The sequence below is a fragment of the Gracilinanus agilis genome, chromosome 2 (assembly GCF_016433145.1).
Source record: "Gracilinanus agilis isolate LMUSP501 chromosome 2, AgileGrace, whole genome shotgun sequence".
NCBI lineage: Eukaryota > Metazoa > Chordata > Mammalia > Didelphimorphia > Didelphidae > Gracilinanus > Gracilinanus agilis.
This window is the reverse complement of record NC_058131.1, coordinates 667,257,701-667,276,713: the sequence shown is the minus strand read 5'-3', so window position 1 is coordinate 667,276,713 and position 19,013 is coordinate 667,257,701. Positions and strand designations below refer to the sequence as shown.

Below are 19,013 nucleotides of genomic sequence, written 5' to 3'. Positions count from 1 at the left end.
AAAGGAAAAGGACTCTTGGAGCTTTTCCCTGACTATTTGAACAGAGTAAAATTCCCTTTAGTCACTTTCTGCAACCTTCATTTGATGTACCTTTTAAGAATAGATCTTGCCAGCTGGCATCATTATGGAGAAGACAGATAACTCTCCCAGGTATTCTTACGAATTAGAAGATGCCTTTTTGCCCCAATTCAGTTATTCTAAGCAACTTTAATATTATCCATCCTGGTAAGCAGTGCATATTATAAGATGGACCTGGATTTCAGCATCAAATATAAAACAGGGAAAGGACTATGTCCCCTTTCCTTCAGTGAAAATTTTCTCCTTCTAGGAAGGCCTTGGAAGTCTTTTTTTGGCCATCACATTAACCATGCTTAACGTTTTTCCCCTCCCAAATGTCCAAGCTAAAAGGAGTAAAGTCCATTTTGAATTGGACTTGATTAAGCATAACATGACCCTCCTGGGCAACTCTCCTGTATTGAGCATCCCACTAATTAGCATAGGTACCATTTCATCTCATCTCTGCAGATGGGGAGAGGAAGAAAATGAATATCTTCCCAAGGTATGATTAAGCCATATACTGGTGCCTTTTTAAGAAGGACTGGTGGCAGTGAGATCAGAAAGCAAGGGAGAGATTGTTTGGATAGAATCAGAAGAATTTAACTCAAATGGATATAAAAGAGGAAAAATAGGGAAGACTCAAAGAACATAGCAAGATAATATTATGACCTTTGACTTGCTCAAGTGCTTTCAAAAATACCAAACAAAAACGCCTCAAGGATCACATCATTAATGCTCATACTCTTGTTATCACTGAAAAGATATGATGTGGACAATGGAAACCATTGGCTTCCTAATAAGTGACACTGTGGTCTACCTGGTTCTGCCACTAGGCTGAAATACATACAACATGACCTCAGCATGAAATTTTGATATTCTTGTAGTAATGTAATATGAATATTGCTCAATTAAAATGAGCCAAGGCATAGTCTCAGCACTGCTAACTAAGGTTTGCGAGGAGTCGGTCTTATCAACATTGATGAATGAAACACCATAGTTCTCATTTTCTTTTTTTTAAGTGCCTGAATATTCTGCTCCTATTTGGAACAGAAATTATAATTTAATTTGGGGGCCCTAAGATTTTTTTCCCTATAACCTCACAATTTTCCTGCCATCATGGGGAACAATGTCTTGAATTTGGAATGTTTCTGAGAAAGGAAACCCTCCAAGCTACATCATGCTGACAGAACATATTTATAAACACTTAAAATTTAGAGAAAGATTGCCTCATGAGAAATCCTTGAATCTCAAGATGCTCGTAGAGAGAGATTCCCTTAGCCCACTGCATGTCATTCAAACCCAGAACTGGCATAGACGGTCCTTAAACCGAGACCTTTTCTTCATCCAATTTCATCAATAAAGGGTTTGCTCTACTGTTGAGCCAATTGCCCCTTACATGTATGAAATAAAACAAAACATCAATAGACCGCACTCTTTTAAGCCCTTCCGAGCTATTACAAAGACTTGCTTTGTCAAGAAGCACACAAAGCAAATTAATGAATCACAAAAAAAAAAAAAAAAAAAAAAAAAAAAAAGGAAGACGGACACTTCCAAGGCATAAACACAGATACACAGGAATAGAGAACAGTAAATAAAAGACCATAAAAGCGATGACATTAGAAAAAAGCATCAGCCTTCAAAAGTCAAGGAACCACAGGGCACAGCACGAGACGAGGATGATAAAACCACAGACACAAGACACGGAACATCATGTGTTGGTGTTAAAACTTACAGGCATGTAAACTGGTGGAGCAATCATTAACAGAGACAGAAGAAAGTGGGAAGGCTCTCTCAAGGGTGTCCATGATACTATGCACACTGCCTGACATGCAAGAGCAGTCACGCTCAGAACGTCCGCAATCAAAACAACATGCCACTTTTATTCTCTTGTAGATGGACATCTTGGCTATAACCATGTGGTTGGATGGGAGGAGAGGAAGAGCGGCAGGTTAATGGCAAGGTTATACATAACAAGGCAGCTGGAAGGTAATTGATGGGATTTAATACAGGCCTTAGTTTACGTTAACAGTCTTGACCCAGAAAAAAAATGCAGTAAGATTATCGATAACAGTTTGGCCGCACGTCAAGAAAACAGGGAAAAGATAAATTGTCTTTGGATTCCCCGAGGCTGTCGTATGTTCTATTTTCTCCTCAAGGTAAAATGGGTGACCACAGGAAAAGAGGATGGCTAATTGCAATCAGGTTTTTCTATGAAAAGAACAAATTAAAGACAGAAGAATCTCACCAACATTTTCCCCCTGGCCTGATTACGATAGGAGGGCAAAACATGCACACAGCCAATCAATTAATTGCTAATTTGGAACAAGAAATGATTTCTTTTTTCAAAAATGCAAAAGATATCTAATATGTAGGCATTCCAATTTCCATCTATTTCTTAGCATTAGGCAGAGCCTGGGACAGCTTTCATCAAATTAGATGCAAAACGATTACGTGTTAATATAGAATCGGAGAATGTTTCTGCTGAACTTCCTGGGAGTGAGTTTACATGATGCCTATAGGAATTTAAATTTACTCTTGACAGAACAAATATCCAAATCTGTCCATATAAGAAATGCAGCTACTCCTGGCTAATGCTGCATATTTGACATTAAAGGCTGTTCACAAATAAGAAATCACCGTAAGCATATGGGATGTTGGTCCACCAGAATGTATTTAGCCACTCAAGGATGTATTTCTTGCTTCAAGGGGAGAAAATTTGAAAAATCACATCAGTTTTTATCTCCCCCCCACCAAAATCCAGAAGAAGAAAAAAAGCTATTTATATAAGTGCTATGATTTTCAAAGTAATATATATAAACTTATAATATTAGTGAGAAATTAACTTTTGTTTTTGTTTTTCTTAATGAAGAAGGGGCAGATAAATATATGGAGAATTTTTTTTTCATCAACAGCAAAATCAAAACCTTACATCTGAGATCTAAGAATCGCAGTGGTTCCATCCTGAAGAAATAATATTGTTTTGTCTGTAGAGACTGCAGGTCAAAACCTAAATTGCCAAGGTAACAAAACTGTCTTGGCATCCCTGAAGGACTTTCTGTGACACTCCCACTATAATCCACCAAGCCAATCCACATTGTAATACGAGCACGAGAGGCTCTCTGGTCTTATTTTTTCATGGTGCCCCAGATGCACATCATTGGTAATCACTTAACATGAACTGGCCTGCTTCTCTCTGCATAGAAAATTGGGCTGCTCAGCTGCAACTTCTTAGGCAAAAGCAAAATCCTCGGAGGGGCTGTTCCTTCTACCCACAGGTTCCACCAGAGGGGATTTTTTTTCCCCTTTTCTCCCCCTAGGATGGCGGCAGTGTTATTTTAAAATATGGCTTGTGGTTTTGCCCTCCTTGAATGCTACAGTCACCAGGAAGAGAGGTTTAAATCTCTCAAATGGGTCAAGTCCTGTTCTAAGACCTTTATGACTTGCCATACAGTATATTTGTCAAGCAAGGGTAACGTTATGATTGTGAAAAACAGGCACTGGGGGAGATGAATGAGTGATCTCTTCAGCAGCAACTCCATTCCTTTAAACTTTGCTCACATTTCTAGTGACATGTTCTTTTAGCATCCTAGCTGGTCGAGTTATCTTACAGCTGTTTGGATGGATCATCATGCAGCAACCACCTCGCCTACTGCATGGTATATCATTCCTCTGAGCTTAGCTTTTATGGAAAAAGGTTTGACTGTAGTATTGGAACGAAGGGATCAGAAAAGACTGGTGGATGCTCTACCCAGCCAGTCTTCTCCTGTTGCCAACTCACAGCGGGGAGTGATGCTTTGGAAGGGATGGGGAGGTGCAACATTAATATAATTTCATTAAAGATGACTTGAGTAACTGGCCCAACTGGGAAATACGCCTTTGATTTTTTTTTTCCTCCTTCATCCTACAAGAGGAGCGTTAAAAAATTTTAACTGCTATGACTTCAAATGGATAAGAAATATAACTAGTTTTACCTTCAATGTATTTTTTCAACTTTCTCTCTCTTCAAAAAAGAAATCAAATTATACAATAGAAGAGAGGACCACCAAGTTCATTAGCAAGAGTTCCTGGTTTTCATTTCCATACTACCTTTTCTATATGCATTAACAAATTGACATATATATATATACACACACATATATGTATATTTAGATACCATCTTTAAGAGGAAAGAAAGAGTGATAATGGTGGGAGGGAGTGTGGTAGATAGAGGACTAACTTTGGGAGCTCTTTCCATAAGAATTAAACCCAAAGAAGGAGGCGATTTAAATCTCCTAATCTGGGGGATTCAGAGTCAAGCACCACATTAAGCCAAAGCTTTGTTAGGGACTGTGTTCAACTGTTATTTAAGTTGGTTGTTCTGGAGACCATGCGTTGTTTTGAAAGTTCATATTGTTAGCATGCAGGAAACAGGCTTTTAACCTGTTAAAATAAGCAGCAAAAAAATGACTTGCTGTAAAAAGATAACCATTATAGATGCATTCATATAGCCAAACAATACATGTAATTTTTTCTAAAAAGGAAAGCATGCGATTCTTGTATATTCCTTCCTCAGTCATATTACACTCACACCAAATACAGTATTAAAATTAAAAGGGAAAAACCAACATCACACAATATTATTAAGAATGATTGGTTAGAGGACTGAAGACAATATGGAAATGATTAAAGATGGGTGAGTATCACACTTGATCAAACTCTGTAAGAAGTACCACTGCCCCACATGACCATCAGTGGAGAGAGAAGATATCCTTGCAAAGGCTTGGGGGAAAATTTCTAAAAGCTTTCCTTTGGACAATCGTCTCAACCTGGGCATTCCTTTGCCCCTAACCCTGGCCTGGATCTATTGAGCTAAGCCCTCAAAAGCACCCACTTGGGGCCATATGAGATTTTTGCATCAATTTGTGCCCATCAGGAAGAGAATTTGAGCATTTGAGGGTTGCCTTGTTCTTCATTTTTTACCAATTAATACAACTGGACATCTCCCTTCAGATGAATGGGATCTCTGAGATTTTATAATGCTGAGCATGTTATTTGGTTAAGTTTCCTTAAATTTTAATTAAGAGAAGGAATAAACATTTGGAGGCAACAACTTAGGATCTCAAAGCATATTCCCTCACTGTCTCTGCTTCCTTTCATTCCACTAGTTTTGTTTCAGTGAAGAGTGAATGATTGATGCCAAAGATGACTCAAAATGCCTTTTTTTGTTTTAAATTAGTTACTAGTTAAATTTAGTTGATGCTGCTACATCTTTCAGTCTGTTGCTACATTTAGGTACAGTCTGGAGTAGGGATAAGAGGTAGGTAAAATTGTAGATAGCAAAAAACCACTTAAAATCCAAGTAGACTTATTTTAAAGTTAACTTTGAATTTCTTTAGGATAGGTACAGCAGCTTTTACTCTGGTTCTATCATGGGCAAGACAAAGTGCTTCTCTCTCTCTTGATGGTTCCTTAAAGAAAAAAAAAATTTTTTTTTAAAGTTCTCCACTATTTGTTCTTCCCACATCAGAGCCCCATCATTCAATCAAGTATTTTTCAATGATAACAAAAAGCAGACTTGTGAGGACATCTAGTGGAACAGTACAGAAGGGCAACTGGTCAACAGAAAAATCTGGGAGGTTGCTCTCATTAAGAATTGAAATAGGGAACACTGTCATTTCAATTCACCAGTTTCTTTTGATCCTGGGTGGAGTTTAGATGGCTGCAGAGGTAGGACTGGGGAGAAAGGGGCAGCAGGAAGTGGTGTTTAGTAAGCAAACTGGTTCTAATGCTTTGGGCAGCATTCACTAGAACGAGATTGAAAGACCAGCTAGGACCACTTGTGGCCTCCACTGAAGCTTCCTTGGCCATAAAAGACAACTGAGTAGTGTGTTTCCAAAGGCTAATGCATAGAGTAAACTGTCTCCTCTTCTTTCCATGATGCTTCAGGAGAAGGCTCCTGGCCTGAACCTGCCAAGTATCACTGGAGGATAAATTTGCCTTCTTTTCAAAAGTTCCAATCCAAAAGCTGGGCGTGAACACCTGGAGTTGCTAATTAGCAATTTTTCCAAATCATAAAGTGCCTTCTACTTGGGCTCTGGTAATGACGTTGAAGCCAAATGAGTCGTTGGGCCAGCATCGGATTCTGGACCGCATTTTCCCCTAACATCACCCTGCTGCTGGGATGCTTTTAGAAACGGCCACCCCAACCATTTTCTAACTATGTGGGGGCATCTTCCTGGGATACAATGAAGGAAGTAGATCAGTAATCAAATGCTTCGCTTCTATTTCCTAATATTATCTGCAGTGCCAAAAAGGAAGTGTTGGCAAAATTAAAGAATCTCAAGTGGCCAATTCGGTGCTTTAAAATCAAGAAATGATCAGTGGTGCCACTGGAAAACTTCTCATGTTTTTGAAAATGTGCTTATAATAAGGAAAGAGAAAACTCTGCAAAAGCAGCCCCTCTGGACTAAACATGTCCACATTGCTGATATTTTCTTCAAGTCAGATTGACAATCTGCTGTCAAACTCAAGTTCTCACTTGAGTTGGCCCTTCCAAGCCAAGCCTGGAATGGAGGAGCTAGTTGGATTCTATCCTGTCCTCAGTACCATCTGCCTCCCACATCAGCAACCAAATTGTCAGCCAATTTCCAATTGTGGAATCTTAATTTCCAGGGTGGATTGGAGGAGGCAAGAGAAAGCAGCATTGGACTGTCAGGCTCCAGATGGAGTTTTCCAACTGTTGGAAAAACATCTTTGGTTTCAAACTGAGCAAAGTCGAGGAAAAGACCAGTGTGGGAAAAAAAAAAAAAAAAAAAAGGACTCTGCTGGGCAATTTATAGTCATTTTTCAGACCAAAACCTCCCTTTAAAAATCACTGTTCAAGATATTAGAGTGCCATGCAAAAAGGATCATTCCCAAGTATGAGCCCTGGAGCTTCTCCTTCTGTGCTGGTGGGGGAAGGAGGAAGGTCACTAAAATTAGAAATAAAAATAACCACGGAAGAAAATGTCCACCAAGGTTTGGCGGCTGAGGTATTTGTTTGATGTGACACTGAGAATCAGGGAGTGTTGGTTCAAATCCTATAAATTCAGAATGATGTCTTCACTTAGCTAAATTCCTCCCATTAGCTTCTGGAGGGAGAAGAAAGTTCTTCCAGGTGGAAAGACTTTCTGTTCCAAGAACAGAAAGAAGGAAAAGGAAAAGCTAGTAAGTCAGCTTCAGCTGAACACAGCACACTGAGCTAATTAATTGGTTCTGCCTCCAATGACCATCTTATGGCAACAAGACTCTGAGGAGCTTGGCACTGAGTTTGGTTGGTGGGTTTTTTGTTTTTTTTTTTCCTATGCCTTCCCTCAAACTCCAAAGGGAGATCCTATTTAGCCCTTGGATCTGGAAGCTAGAAGTTGACTCACCCTCATAATCCACTCAGGGATGGAGTGGAGAGAATTGCTCAATCAACTGTGTTAGAATTCCATGGCCTCTGGGAAGGGGGAGGAGTGAAGAAGGGGGGCTTTAGGGGGGTAGAGAGGATATCAAAGTTGGACGGCCACTTTTAACACTGAATTACTGCATCGTTCCTCCTCTAAACTTAGGAGGTTGCCCCATCCACATCATTGGCCATAGTGTGCCACTCTCCTCTAAGAAGTCAGGAGACGGGTTCAAAGTTATTTAAGAGAAGAGGAACAACTTTGGCCAGGATCTGCTGCTAAAATATCATCGCTGCAAGTCTCTGCTATTGAATCAACATGAACAGCTACCAAGGAGGTTGACTCTCCTAGTCTGATGCACCTTGATCAGGACCGAAGACTATAATAATAATTTCTAAGCCACATTTCTTCCATTTGGATTTAAAGGCACTGATTTCTAAATTTCCTTGTAAACCAAATCGTATTGGGCAAGAAATATGCTCCCTGGGAATGTATTAAGTGTCCGGGGACTTGCATTTACTTCTTATGGGCATTAGAGAACCATTTGCTTCAATGGGAGCATTCTTCTAGCAGGACCAAATAGTCTTTCTAAGATTCCTGACCAGCACTCAAGAAACAGATGGAGGAACGAGTCGAGGCTATATAGTCATTAAAAAAAAAATCCTTTTGTTGTGGCCCTGGGGAACTATTGAATCACATATATGAAAGAGTCTTTTTATAGTGAGGGAGACAGGGAAACTTTACAGATTGTTGGAAATAATTACCACAATGCATTTACTTGTCTCTAGGACTCCAGATATTTCTATTTCCAAAGCCGGTCACACAATTAATTCACTACCTTATATAGAGAGATAGCTATGTATGGGGTAGCGAGTGCCTCTCTATAGAATATCTGTGCCTATATATATAAAAATGAACATTTTTACATATAAAGTACCAATACACATCATATATATTTCCATGAAGGAATATATATATGTATACGCAGCATATGGACTTCCTTTGGAATATGAATTCAAGCACGGATGCAGTGGAGGCTAAGCCTCATTTTTCAAAGGCGAAGCGTGTCGATGGCCTTCACTCCATCCGGCGCAGACAACTATGGTGGTAATTATCCCAGCCTACTCGGTCCTCCTCTAAAAAGTCAGGAGACGGGTTCAAAGTCATTTAAGAGAAGAGGAACAACTTTGTCAGAGTCTTATTTCCCAACAGAAAAAATAAGACCGCGTCTGGAGTGACAAGGAAGGCGTAGGCAGCGAGGGTGGGCACGGTCGGACAGTGGGTCGAGCCACCGACTGTCTCCGGCTCTGGGCTAGTCTATGGACCGTGTCGGAGGATGGAGAGGTGTGGGTGTGATGTCACTGCTACATGCAACATAAATGTCCAAAAGAAAAGAACCGAAACTGTACAGAAATAAAGAATCTCTTCTAGAGAAAGACAGGCGGGACTGGACTCGGGGCTTCTAGGAACCCAGTTTACTCACAATATATCACTACCAGTGTGCAGTTAAAATAGAGTAGGGCCCGTGTTCCAAGGCAGCAAGAGAAAAAAAAATAAATCAAAAAAGATGTCAATGATCAGAGATTAAATAAAAATTCTTCAAACACATCAATTACACATGATTTGTCCTCTTAGGTTGATACACTCTCTGCAAGTTTCAAATCTAGGAGGGGGGGGAAATATAAACAATTAAAGTAGGTTTGCCATACAAAAAATAAATAAATGAATAAAAAGGGAACAAAGATTTGGCTCCAAGAGCTTTCATCTCAGACCAAATTGGGCTGTTCTCTTCCTTGGAAAGCTACATGGAAATTCAAAGAAATGCAAAAGTTAAAACTACATAAACACAGAATGACCAGTCAGGAACACACTGGATTTCCACCCTTGGGAATTCTTCTGGACAAGGTGACATGAAACATTACAGATTATTTGACGAAGGAGGATGGGAGAGAGGAAGCTGTGAAAGGAAAAGCCCGGTTATTTTAATTATCTTTGCTTTGTGGAGATGTACGACTCCTAGGTAAATTATTAATACCTAACCTAACAGGTTTGGACAAATGGCTATGTGGGTCAGCTTCTTGCTCAGGCCTTGATGCTGTCATGGCAAATGTGTAGGCGCCTTCGAAGAGACACGGGCCTACCAATGCCTTATTCTCGAAACTGGCTTTTGCCTGGCTTGGGGAGCTGCCGATAATTAATGCCCTTATAATTAAGATTTCTTTGTCGCAAAAATACTTCTTTCCCACTTCACTCACCTGCATACAAGGGGAAGTTTATTTTTAGCAATCCTTTTTCTTCCCCCCTCATCTGCATTTCAACTCTCTGTAACACTGCCTGCTCTGCTTTGTTAATTATGGAAAAAAAAATATTTGGACAACCCACTTTGCTGTCAAATATTAGCTTGACAGCCAAGATCTGCATTGGAGGTGGGGATGGAGAGGGAGGAAAACCCAAACAAAACCTTGTCATGTTAGTTTAGCTTTGGGAGAGATGGTGCTTTTGCAGTGATCTGGGCCACACGTGATTAAGAATCATATGCTTCGCTAGCTGAACTAACTTTAAGGGAAATGAAGAGAATAAAATCATTTCTAACAATTATGAGCATCCCCCTGGCTTCTCCAGTGGAGAAGGTAGCTTTGTTGGCTTATCTGGAAATACAGTTGGGAGAAATACCCTGGTAGGTCAAAATATTGTTAAAAAGAATATAAAAAAGTATGTATTTACTTGTTTCTTTTCACTCGACTTAGAGAATCATCAGAAGCCTGATCCTTGGTCGAGCCTTTCCTACCATTATCACTTTAATACAAGAATTCTTAACATGAGGTCCATGAACTTATTTTAAAAAACAGTTGAATAACAACATTTCAATATTATTTGTTTCCATCACAATCCTCTGTATTTTATGCATTTAAAACCATTTTTCCTGAGAAGGGGTCTAGACATGGGCATTGCCAGACATGACAGCCATGGAAATTAAGAATTAATTCTTGCTTTAAAGTTACAGTCATCCTTGTTCACTTTCCTCTTCCTTGTTCGGCTATCTGTGACCTGGCCTTCCTTCTGTTGTCCTACATTGTCACAAAGTTGATTGGATACAATCTCAGGGGATTCTCTTTCCTTTGAGAGTCTGAAGAGAGCCGATTCCCCTTCCCCAAAGGTTCATGTGATAATAAATTTAGTGGTTGAATGAATCTTAGAAGGTCTCTAGTCTAACCCCTTCAATTTAACAGGTGAGAAAACTGAGGTTCAGAAAAAATGTGATTTACCCAAGGTCATACAGTAAGTGGCAAATCCAGAGAAATAGGTCCCTTCTCTCCTCTTTTTGTCTATATGCCTTTGGATAACTGAAATGATCCAGGCAGTCAGTGGGTCTCAGAGTTACTGATATGGTGAAATAGAGTGACTGGTTTAATAGAAAGAACATTCTGAGAAAAAATAATTCTGCTCCCAGTTCTGTCCCTAACTCTTCATGTGACCTTGGGCAAGTCCCTTCTCTTTCCCCTGGATTTCCTTACCCAATAGATGGGAGGGGAAGAGAACATAATTTGATTTTTCCCAGGTTTTATATCCTCCTGAGGGTAGCTATTTTGGAGGGTTCTCAGAATGAAAGACTTGTTTCTCTCTGGATTTTTCACATCAAGAATAAACTTGGGGAAGGTGGAGCTTTTCATGGAGTCTTCATAAGAGCCTGCCTTCCTTTTGCACTCATTAGAGGGATTTTCCACCTAGCAATAACTGCTCTTCTATTCACTATGACTCCTGCTAGTAATGGGAAGGATAAGGATCTTTGTCGTAGTTAATGAAAACCCTCTGTCTAGAGCTACACTACTAACTAAAGTAAGCAGAGACTAACTACTTACTCAACCCCTTTGTGGCAATTCAGGTCAATAAATTAAAGCCTGGTGCTCAATTCTTTACTACAGGTGGATTGGTCATAGTTCCTCCTCACTGAGAGTCATTGGACAAAGTCTGGATGGGAACTTGTCAGATACGGTGTAGCAGGCGATTTTTGTTAGCTTGGACCATGAAGCAACATGGTATAGTAGATTTAATTCATGCCTCTGCCACAAAGGGACTATGTGACTCTATACAAGTCACTTAACCTCTTACTGCTCAAGGTGGCTCTCCAAGGCTATTAGTTGTAGAGAAAATACCAACCTGCATTTGTAGTTGGTTGCCTCATTGGGTAATTGCCCATTTAAATAAAATCACAGGTCCAGTCCTTGTCTGGAGTTCCCATGGAATGGATTTCCCAGTCCCCATAGATAGCTACTGACATTCTCTGATCCATGTGTATTTTCCAAATTGTCTTGGCCAGTTTCAGGATTTAACTTGCTTACTTTCTATTCTGAAGCAAACTAATATTAGGCCAAGCATAGCAATAGTGCTTTCGATCAAAGGTGCTTCCCTGTCGAGAAAGCTAAAGAGATTGGTTTTCCCCATAAAAATAATTTTATTCAGTTAGCATTTCCCACTAGAAATTAACTTCTCCTCCCAGTGCCTTTGGCTGTGGCTTTTGAGGGAGGGAGACATGTCTTGTTGGGCATCATTTCATTAGCTCCAGATGGCAGAGGTGAAAGAATGAGGAATACAGAGTTAGGAAGCCCTGAGTTAAAATCTTGCCTCAAAAGTATTACTTAACTACTCTATGCCTCAGTTTACTCATATGTAAAATGAAGATATCAATAGCACTGCCTCATAGAGCTATCAGATGGCTCAAATGAAATGACATGTATAGAGCTTTGCAAACCTTAAAGCATTATATTGTGGTTATTATGATGATGATGATGATAAAAAGCATTTTTTGATGATACTTCTTTCCTTTCCTGCCATTAAAAGATATGGAGAGTGCCCAATTCATTTCCACCATGGATATGAATCACTGAATAAACAATGAGTAATACCAGTTCAACATTTCTAGGAAAGGTAGGACATTCAGTCCATCCTTCTTCATATTTTAAGAGTTTTTTCTGGACTTGATCTGGAAGGGATTTGAGCTAGACATGCCACATGCTGCTGAACAAACCTATGTTGCCCTTGAGAACCTCCCTCAGGGGTCACAAATGGAGAAAAAAATGAGCAAATGCCTCCTTGAGTGAGTACAGAATGAGAAAAGTACCTGGACCTGTGATGAAGAAATGAGATGATGAAACTCCCTTCAACAATGCAGGTCAGCATCTTCTTAGCCACTCATAATCTTAAAGAGTTGCCAGACCACTAGGAGAAGAAGTGACTTCTCCAGGGTCACTCAGTCAAAATGTGCCAGAGGCTTCTACTAGACTGCAAACTCCTCCATCAAGCCAGGCTCTTTGAGAGCAGGGACTGGTTTTTGTCTTTCTCTCTCTGTAACTCCAGAGCTTAGGGCAGTGCATGTTGTAGGCACTTAATGAATGCTAGGTGACCAATTTAACTTCTTTGCTCTAAGATCAGCCATCAATGCTATATGTCACACTTCTTTTCTTGAGTAAAATAATCCAAGTAAATCTGCCTAGCGATGATGATCAAGTTAGGATGAAAGAAGATATCCAAATTTAATTTTTTTCCCTACCTTTGGTGCTAGAATATCATCGACTTCATCTATTTTACTGATAAATGGAAAAGGTATAAAATCTCACCGTGGCTCCATATCCTAACCAGATGCTGCCTATCTTAATGCCCTCTCAAGTCTTACTGGACAGTAAAATCACCTTACCAGGAAATAAAATTGGCTTAGTTTTAGCTCCCTCTATCTGAAAGAGTACTATTGGGTGCTCGTTTCCCCCCAATTCCCCATTTTTTTGGGGGGGGGGTTCTATCCTCCCAGATCAGACTCACCTTTGAGTGAGACTTAAGTCAGGAGGCAATGAAGATTCATTGAGGTCACTTCTTAGGGGGTTAAGTGGGGATAGAGAACGAGGAGAGGAAAAGTGGTGGTCTGTGCTTTTTTGAATGACAGTTTTGCCAACTGAGCAAACAATATTTATTTCAAGTCTCTTTGTACCAGTGTGTGAACTATAAACACGTTTAAGCAAAGTCGTTAAGTCGAATAGTTTCCTTAGAGTAGATGGAGAAGGAATGGGGGTTTGTAGGAGAGGAAAGGAAGAAAAAATATTACTTACACCGTTTGCAGCCGCATTTTTTTATCTTCTTGGGATCTGTGATGTCATCATGACAGGCTTTGCAGTAAAAATATGCCCTGGAGAGAGAGAATGGAAAAACTGACACATTTCTTAATCCACCCAAATGAAATGAGTCCCACATTTCCTCTTACTATGGTGCCAAATTAATGAAACATGCCAGCACTAATTTCCTTTAATCTTTTGAAAGGTTTAGACATTTAGAGATGGAAATGTTTGTTGCAAGACCCTTCATTTCAAACATGCGGCTCTGCTCTTGGAGTTAGTGCTTCTTTTAATAAACTTTCATTGGAAAAGTAATTGAGGGAAAGGTTGATAATGTAACCCAGAAGATTAGCTCGCTTGTCTTTCATCTTTGAAAGCATCACGTAGTGTACCTCAAGCCATACACATGTCAAGTGAACTCCTAGCCATTGGCAAGGACACCACTCAGATTTCTTGACTCTCCTTAGCAGCCAACTAAAGACTTAAGGAACATGGGAGACAGATGTAGCTATTCCTTATTCAAAAATTACAAAGGTGATGCTTTGAAAATACCTTTGTTCGTTAGTCAAACAGAATGATGGTTGGGGGGAGGAAGAACAGATGGTGTCTGAGTCAGACATTTCCTCTGTAATACAAAATCCAGCACCAATCTCCAAAATGCAAGATGGCGGCTATATATCATTAAAACTGGAAGGGCCCTTGGAGATCAACTGGTCAAATGCTCTTGTTTAATGAGGAGGCCCAAAGGAATGAAATGATTTGCCTAAGTCTGTGATGCCAAGTTGCTTCATTTGGGTGATTTATTCTCCCCTAAAATGGCACTCAATTTAGAGAAAGAAGACTGGGATTTGAATCCAGATTTGATTGCATCCAATTTGAATCCACCTTAGACATCTTTCTGAGTCTCAGTTTCTTTATCTGTAAAATGAGGCATTTGAACTAGGTGATTTCTAAGGTTCTACACTGCTTTGTATTTCATATTCCTGAGTATAAAATAAAATGAAATGAAATAAGATAGTCAACCCCCATGCTACAGAATATTACAAATAACTATAGCATTTACTCTCAGTGAATGTTTCACCTTGATTAAACAAGACTTAACAGGCAGTCATCTATAAAAGGCTCGAAGCTTGGTTCAAAGATCACTCATTATATGATGTGCAGGCAATGAACCTAATTAATGAGGTAGGGCTCAAGTGAGGTAATACAAGGTAAGTTGAAAACTTCACAATAGATAGAACAAAGGCTTATGAGAGTTTAGTCTTTGTGATGTGATGAAATCCATTTTATTAAATTTCTGGCACATAGAAGGTAAGAGGATAATAGATTTAGAAATAGAAGGGACCTTAAGAGGTCATCCAGTTCATCCCCCTCTTTTTACAGACAATAATATAATAGCTAACATTTATATAGCTCTTTAAGAATTTGCCATAATGCCTTACATATATTATCTGAGGGTATCCTCACAGCAACCTTGTAGCTTAGGGACTGTTATTATCTCCATTTTACAAATAAGGACACGGCTTTTAAATGTTAAATATCTTCCTTCCCTGGATATATGAGGAAAAGAGAAGTCACCCAGGTCCCAAGTGACATTTTGTGAGTACATCTCTCTTAGTGGAGAGACAGCTGGTTTATGGGGGTTAAAGAGCCTGCCTCAAAGCAGGAAAACATGGACTGCAGTCTCACCTCTGATACATGCTGACTGTGTGGCCCTGGGCAAGTCACTTAACTTTTTTAGCACTCTAGGACAGCAGTTCTCAAAAGCTAGTTGGGGGGTCCCCAACACCCTTTGGATCTGCAAAGTTGAAATTATTTTTGTAATAAAACTAAGATTTTTAATTTCTGATAAGATAAATCAGTAGACATAAGCCCACATAAATAAATGTTCTTGAGGGGTCTTCGATAATTTTTACAAATAGAAAGGGGTCCTGAGACCCCAAATTTTGAGTATTACTGCTCTAGGCAACCTTCAAAGACTATAAAGTGCAGAGAAAGTGCTGAGTTCACAGAGAGTTTCCTCACCATCAAATTCCCTGTATGTGAATGAAATCACAGATCCAGTCCTTACCCTTCTTTTACTCTTTTGTTTTCCACTTACTATCTCTGCATAGATGACAGCATGGAGTCCATTTGATGGCTATATACCAAAGACTGATTCTTTAGTCTGCTTACAAATGAATGAGAATATCCTGGGCTTTGATTATGCTGGTCATATGCACTGGCCCCAAACAGATTTTTCTTCACCAGACTATTTGAGCCCTCTCTCCTGTGCCTCATCTGGTCATTTGAGTTTTCTACAAGCTCCAAGTCATTAATTTCTGCTGCTTTTTAAGTTGAGGATGTCCATGGACTTAATAGCAGGTCATCTTAATCAAGTTTTCCGTTGAAAACCAAATGAAAAACCAACTTGTCTAGTTCCATTCAAATCTCCTCAGTCCTTTCTGTGGTTTTCTGCCTGCGTCATCTATTTGAAATCCCTTTACTGACAGCATTTGCCCTGACACCTCCCCCACACCATGGAAAATCATAGCCTGGTCTTGTACTTATTATGTCAGCATGTATTTGTGAATATCATAAAGCAGAGAAATGAGACATATTGCACTACTGAATATAGGATGTAATTTGTTTCTTGGACCACTTTGTGTTGGTGACATTCATTAGGGAGAGATGCAACGGGAAAGGGAATTACACAAATGGGAGAAGGGGGAGGCATAAGTGATCTATATTTCTGTAGGGCTCCCTAGCCTCTGGTTCATGGAGCAGAGCTGCTGTGTCAAGCTTTTCTGTCTACTAATCTGGACCCTAATGCATTCCTCCTTAATGGTGAGCTTAGAAGGGCAAGGACTTATTCACCAATCTGGCTTGAATTGACCCTGTCCAATTTCCAAGGAGGAGTTGGAACTCTGGTAGCAAAGATACAGAAAACGACAGCCCAGAACCCTGAAGGGGGACCTCCCTGTTTCTATGCCCAGGGGCTAAAAATTCTCAATAATTGATATACATTTCTCCATCTCTAAATTTCCCTAACAAAGTGGTTTTCAAATTGTGGTCCGTACATCCCTGGCAGGTCCAAAAGACCCAGTCAGGGGATCCATGATGTTAAAACTATTTCTATAATAATGCTAAGACACTATTCACCTATCAACAAACTCCTCCTTTTTCTAACTACCTATCTGTGTGAGCCTGAATTTTCTTCCTATGTTAACAGAAACACATATCCCAACAGACTGATATAAAAGCACACATGAGAATTCTATGAAGCCAGAAAATAGAGAATTGCAAAAATATGTAAAATATTACTTTTCTTTTTATAAAATGTAGTTTTTCAGTAAAATATATTGCTCATGTTAGCATATATGGGCTTATTACTATTATTTCAATGAATTAATGAATGAAGACTATGTTTTCTAATATGGTAAATATCAATGGATATACCCAACATAAACAAAATCTCTTTGGAGTCTTCATTAATTTTTTTTCTTTCTTTCTTTCTTTCTTTTTTTTTTAAACCCTTGTACTTCGGTGTATTGTCTCATAGGTGGAAGATTGGTAAGGGTGGGCAATGGGGGTCAAGTGACTTGCCCAGGGTCACACAGCTGGGAAGTGGCTGAGGCCGGGTTTGAACCTAGGACCTCCCGTCTCTAGGCCTGACTCTCACTCCACTGAGCTACCCAGCTGCCCCCCTTGTCTTCATTAATTTTTAAGAGTGTTAAGGGGACCTGAGATCAACAAGTTTGAGAATGGCTGTCCTTGCATATATGCTTAGTTCTTTCTTTTATTTCTATTTCTTTTACACTCAAGCTCAAATATAAGTTGAAACTTGTATAATGCTTATCAAATCCCATTATTAGTTTATAGTTTTAGGGGCAGCTAGGTGGCACAGTAGATAGATGGTCAAGCTTCAAGTCAGAATGACTTGAGTTCCAATGTCATCTCATTTAATGACTGTGATAATAATGATAATAATAGATTTATTATTGTTGTGAGGATCAAATGAAATAATATTTGTAAAGTCCTTAGTGTAGTACCTAGCACATAGTAGATATTATATAAATGCTATTATTATTATTATTGCTGCTAAGCTGCTTAAGGGCAGCATCCAAGTAGTTTTTTGTCTTTGGATTTCCAGTGCCTAATGCAGTGCCTTGTTAACAAAATGTTTGGCAAACTGAATTGAGAAAGGAAACCAGTTTTTCATTTCATTGTAGCAGAATAATTCCCTGATACCTCAGTTGGATCAGTACTGCACATGAGATGGAAACTCGGTGATTCTCTAGTCAAGGAGAACAGGCAAGTCAGTCCATGTTAGTAGTTTGGGAATTTCTGAATTGATTCTAATATAAAAGAAACACTTGAAGATGTTCAGTCCTTCACCACTGCACTTGCTGATACTCTGTCTCAGTTTTCAAGGTTTGGGAGAAGCTATTGTGGAAAAGAAAAAAATGGAATAAAACATCAATTTTACCTTTTGACTTCTTTGGCATCACTTGCAATGAAGAATCCTAAAGTTCCTTCTTGGATTTTGAGATGGTTTCCAGGATTAATTAATATGCTGCTCAGTGAAACACAAACAGAGAAGACAGAGTTGTGAGGAGACTTTCTAAGGAAAAAATGTTGAGGTTACATCATATGATTGCTTCTTATAGGGGGCCCACTAGATAGGAAGGGATGTGAGGATGCCCAAAGCCATCCTGGCAGATTTAATGCCAAGTCCACAGTCCCTCAGGTCCAAAATCCTAAGCATTTGATCTGATGATGCCATTAGTGAACTAGTTGGTGGTTCCCAAACTGGCATACCCTAGGCATCTTTTTTTTAAGAAAACCAAAGCAAATCCATATGCCAGAAAGCTAATAAATTCAAGAAATAGTCTGCCCTGCCTACTTGGTATGTGAGTGGAACTTCTGATTTCCCAGGAATTTGCTATAAAATAAAAGGTCAATGTGGAAGAGTTGCTGGTCAAATGAAGCCATTTTAATGCCAATATTTACTTCCAATGACAGAGTTAATGGGACCCCTATATGCATACATAAATATACAGGTATGTATTCAACATATTACTCAGGGGCATAATACAAGACAACCAGTTACCAATGCAGGGGGAAACACAACATCTGCATGACAGTGATAAGAACATTAAAAAAAAAAAGATGACTATCTAGGAAAAGAATCATCACCACACTAACAAATGAATAGATCATGCATTTAAGGGGTGGAAATACTAAATAACCTGAGTTTGCACAGAAAAGGTATGTGTTTGTTAGACTCTGATGTGAAAGAAGTGGTGTCTGTCCCAATGGCCTGGCCTCACTGTAAGTGCTTAATAAATGCTTGTTGATTTTTTGATGCCCATTTTTCAGAAAATAAAATTTTTATCCCCTAGATTGTGTTTTTATTTCTATAAAAGAGTATATATACCCCAAATGGAAGACCTGCTTAAAGGGGCCA

The 19,013-nt window shown here is 39.3% G+C and overlaps 1 protein-coding gene across 1 annotated transcript in view; it reads right to left on the bottom strand.

Moving 5' to 3' along the window:
- Positions 1 to 19,013, bottom strand: part of KCNMA1 (potassium calcium-activated channel subfamily M alpha 1) — a 299,458-nt gene that overhangs the window by 133,146 nt on the left and 147,299 nt on the right. Inside the window, exons 14-15 of the mRNA XM_044659039.1 lie at positions 18,033 to 18,119; positions 13,562 to 13,638 (exon numbers count right to left, since the gene is read on the bottom strand). Coding sequence (XP_044514974.1) covers positions 13,562 to 13,638; positions 18,033 to 18,119 — 164 coding nt within the window. The remainder of the gene's footprint in view (positions 1 to 13,561; positions 13,639 to 18,032; positions 18,120 to 19,013) is intronic.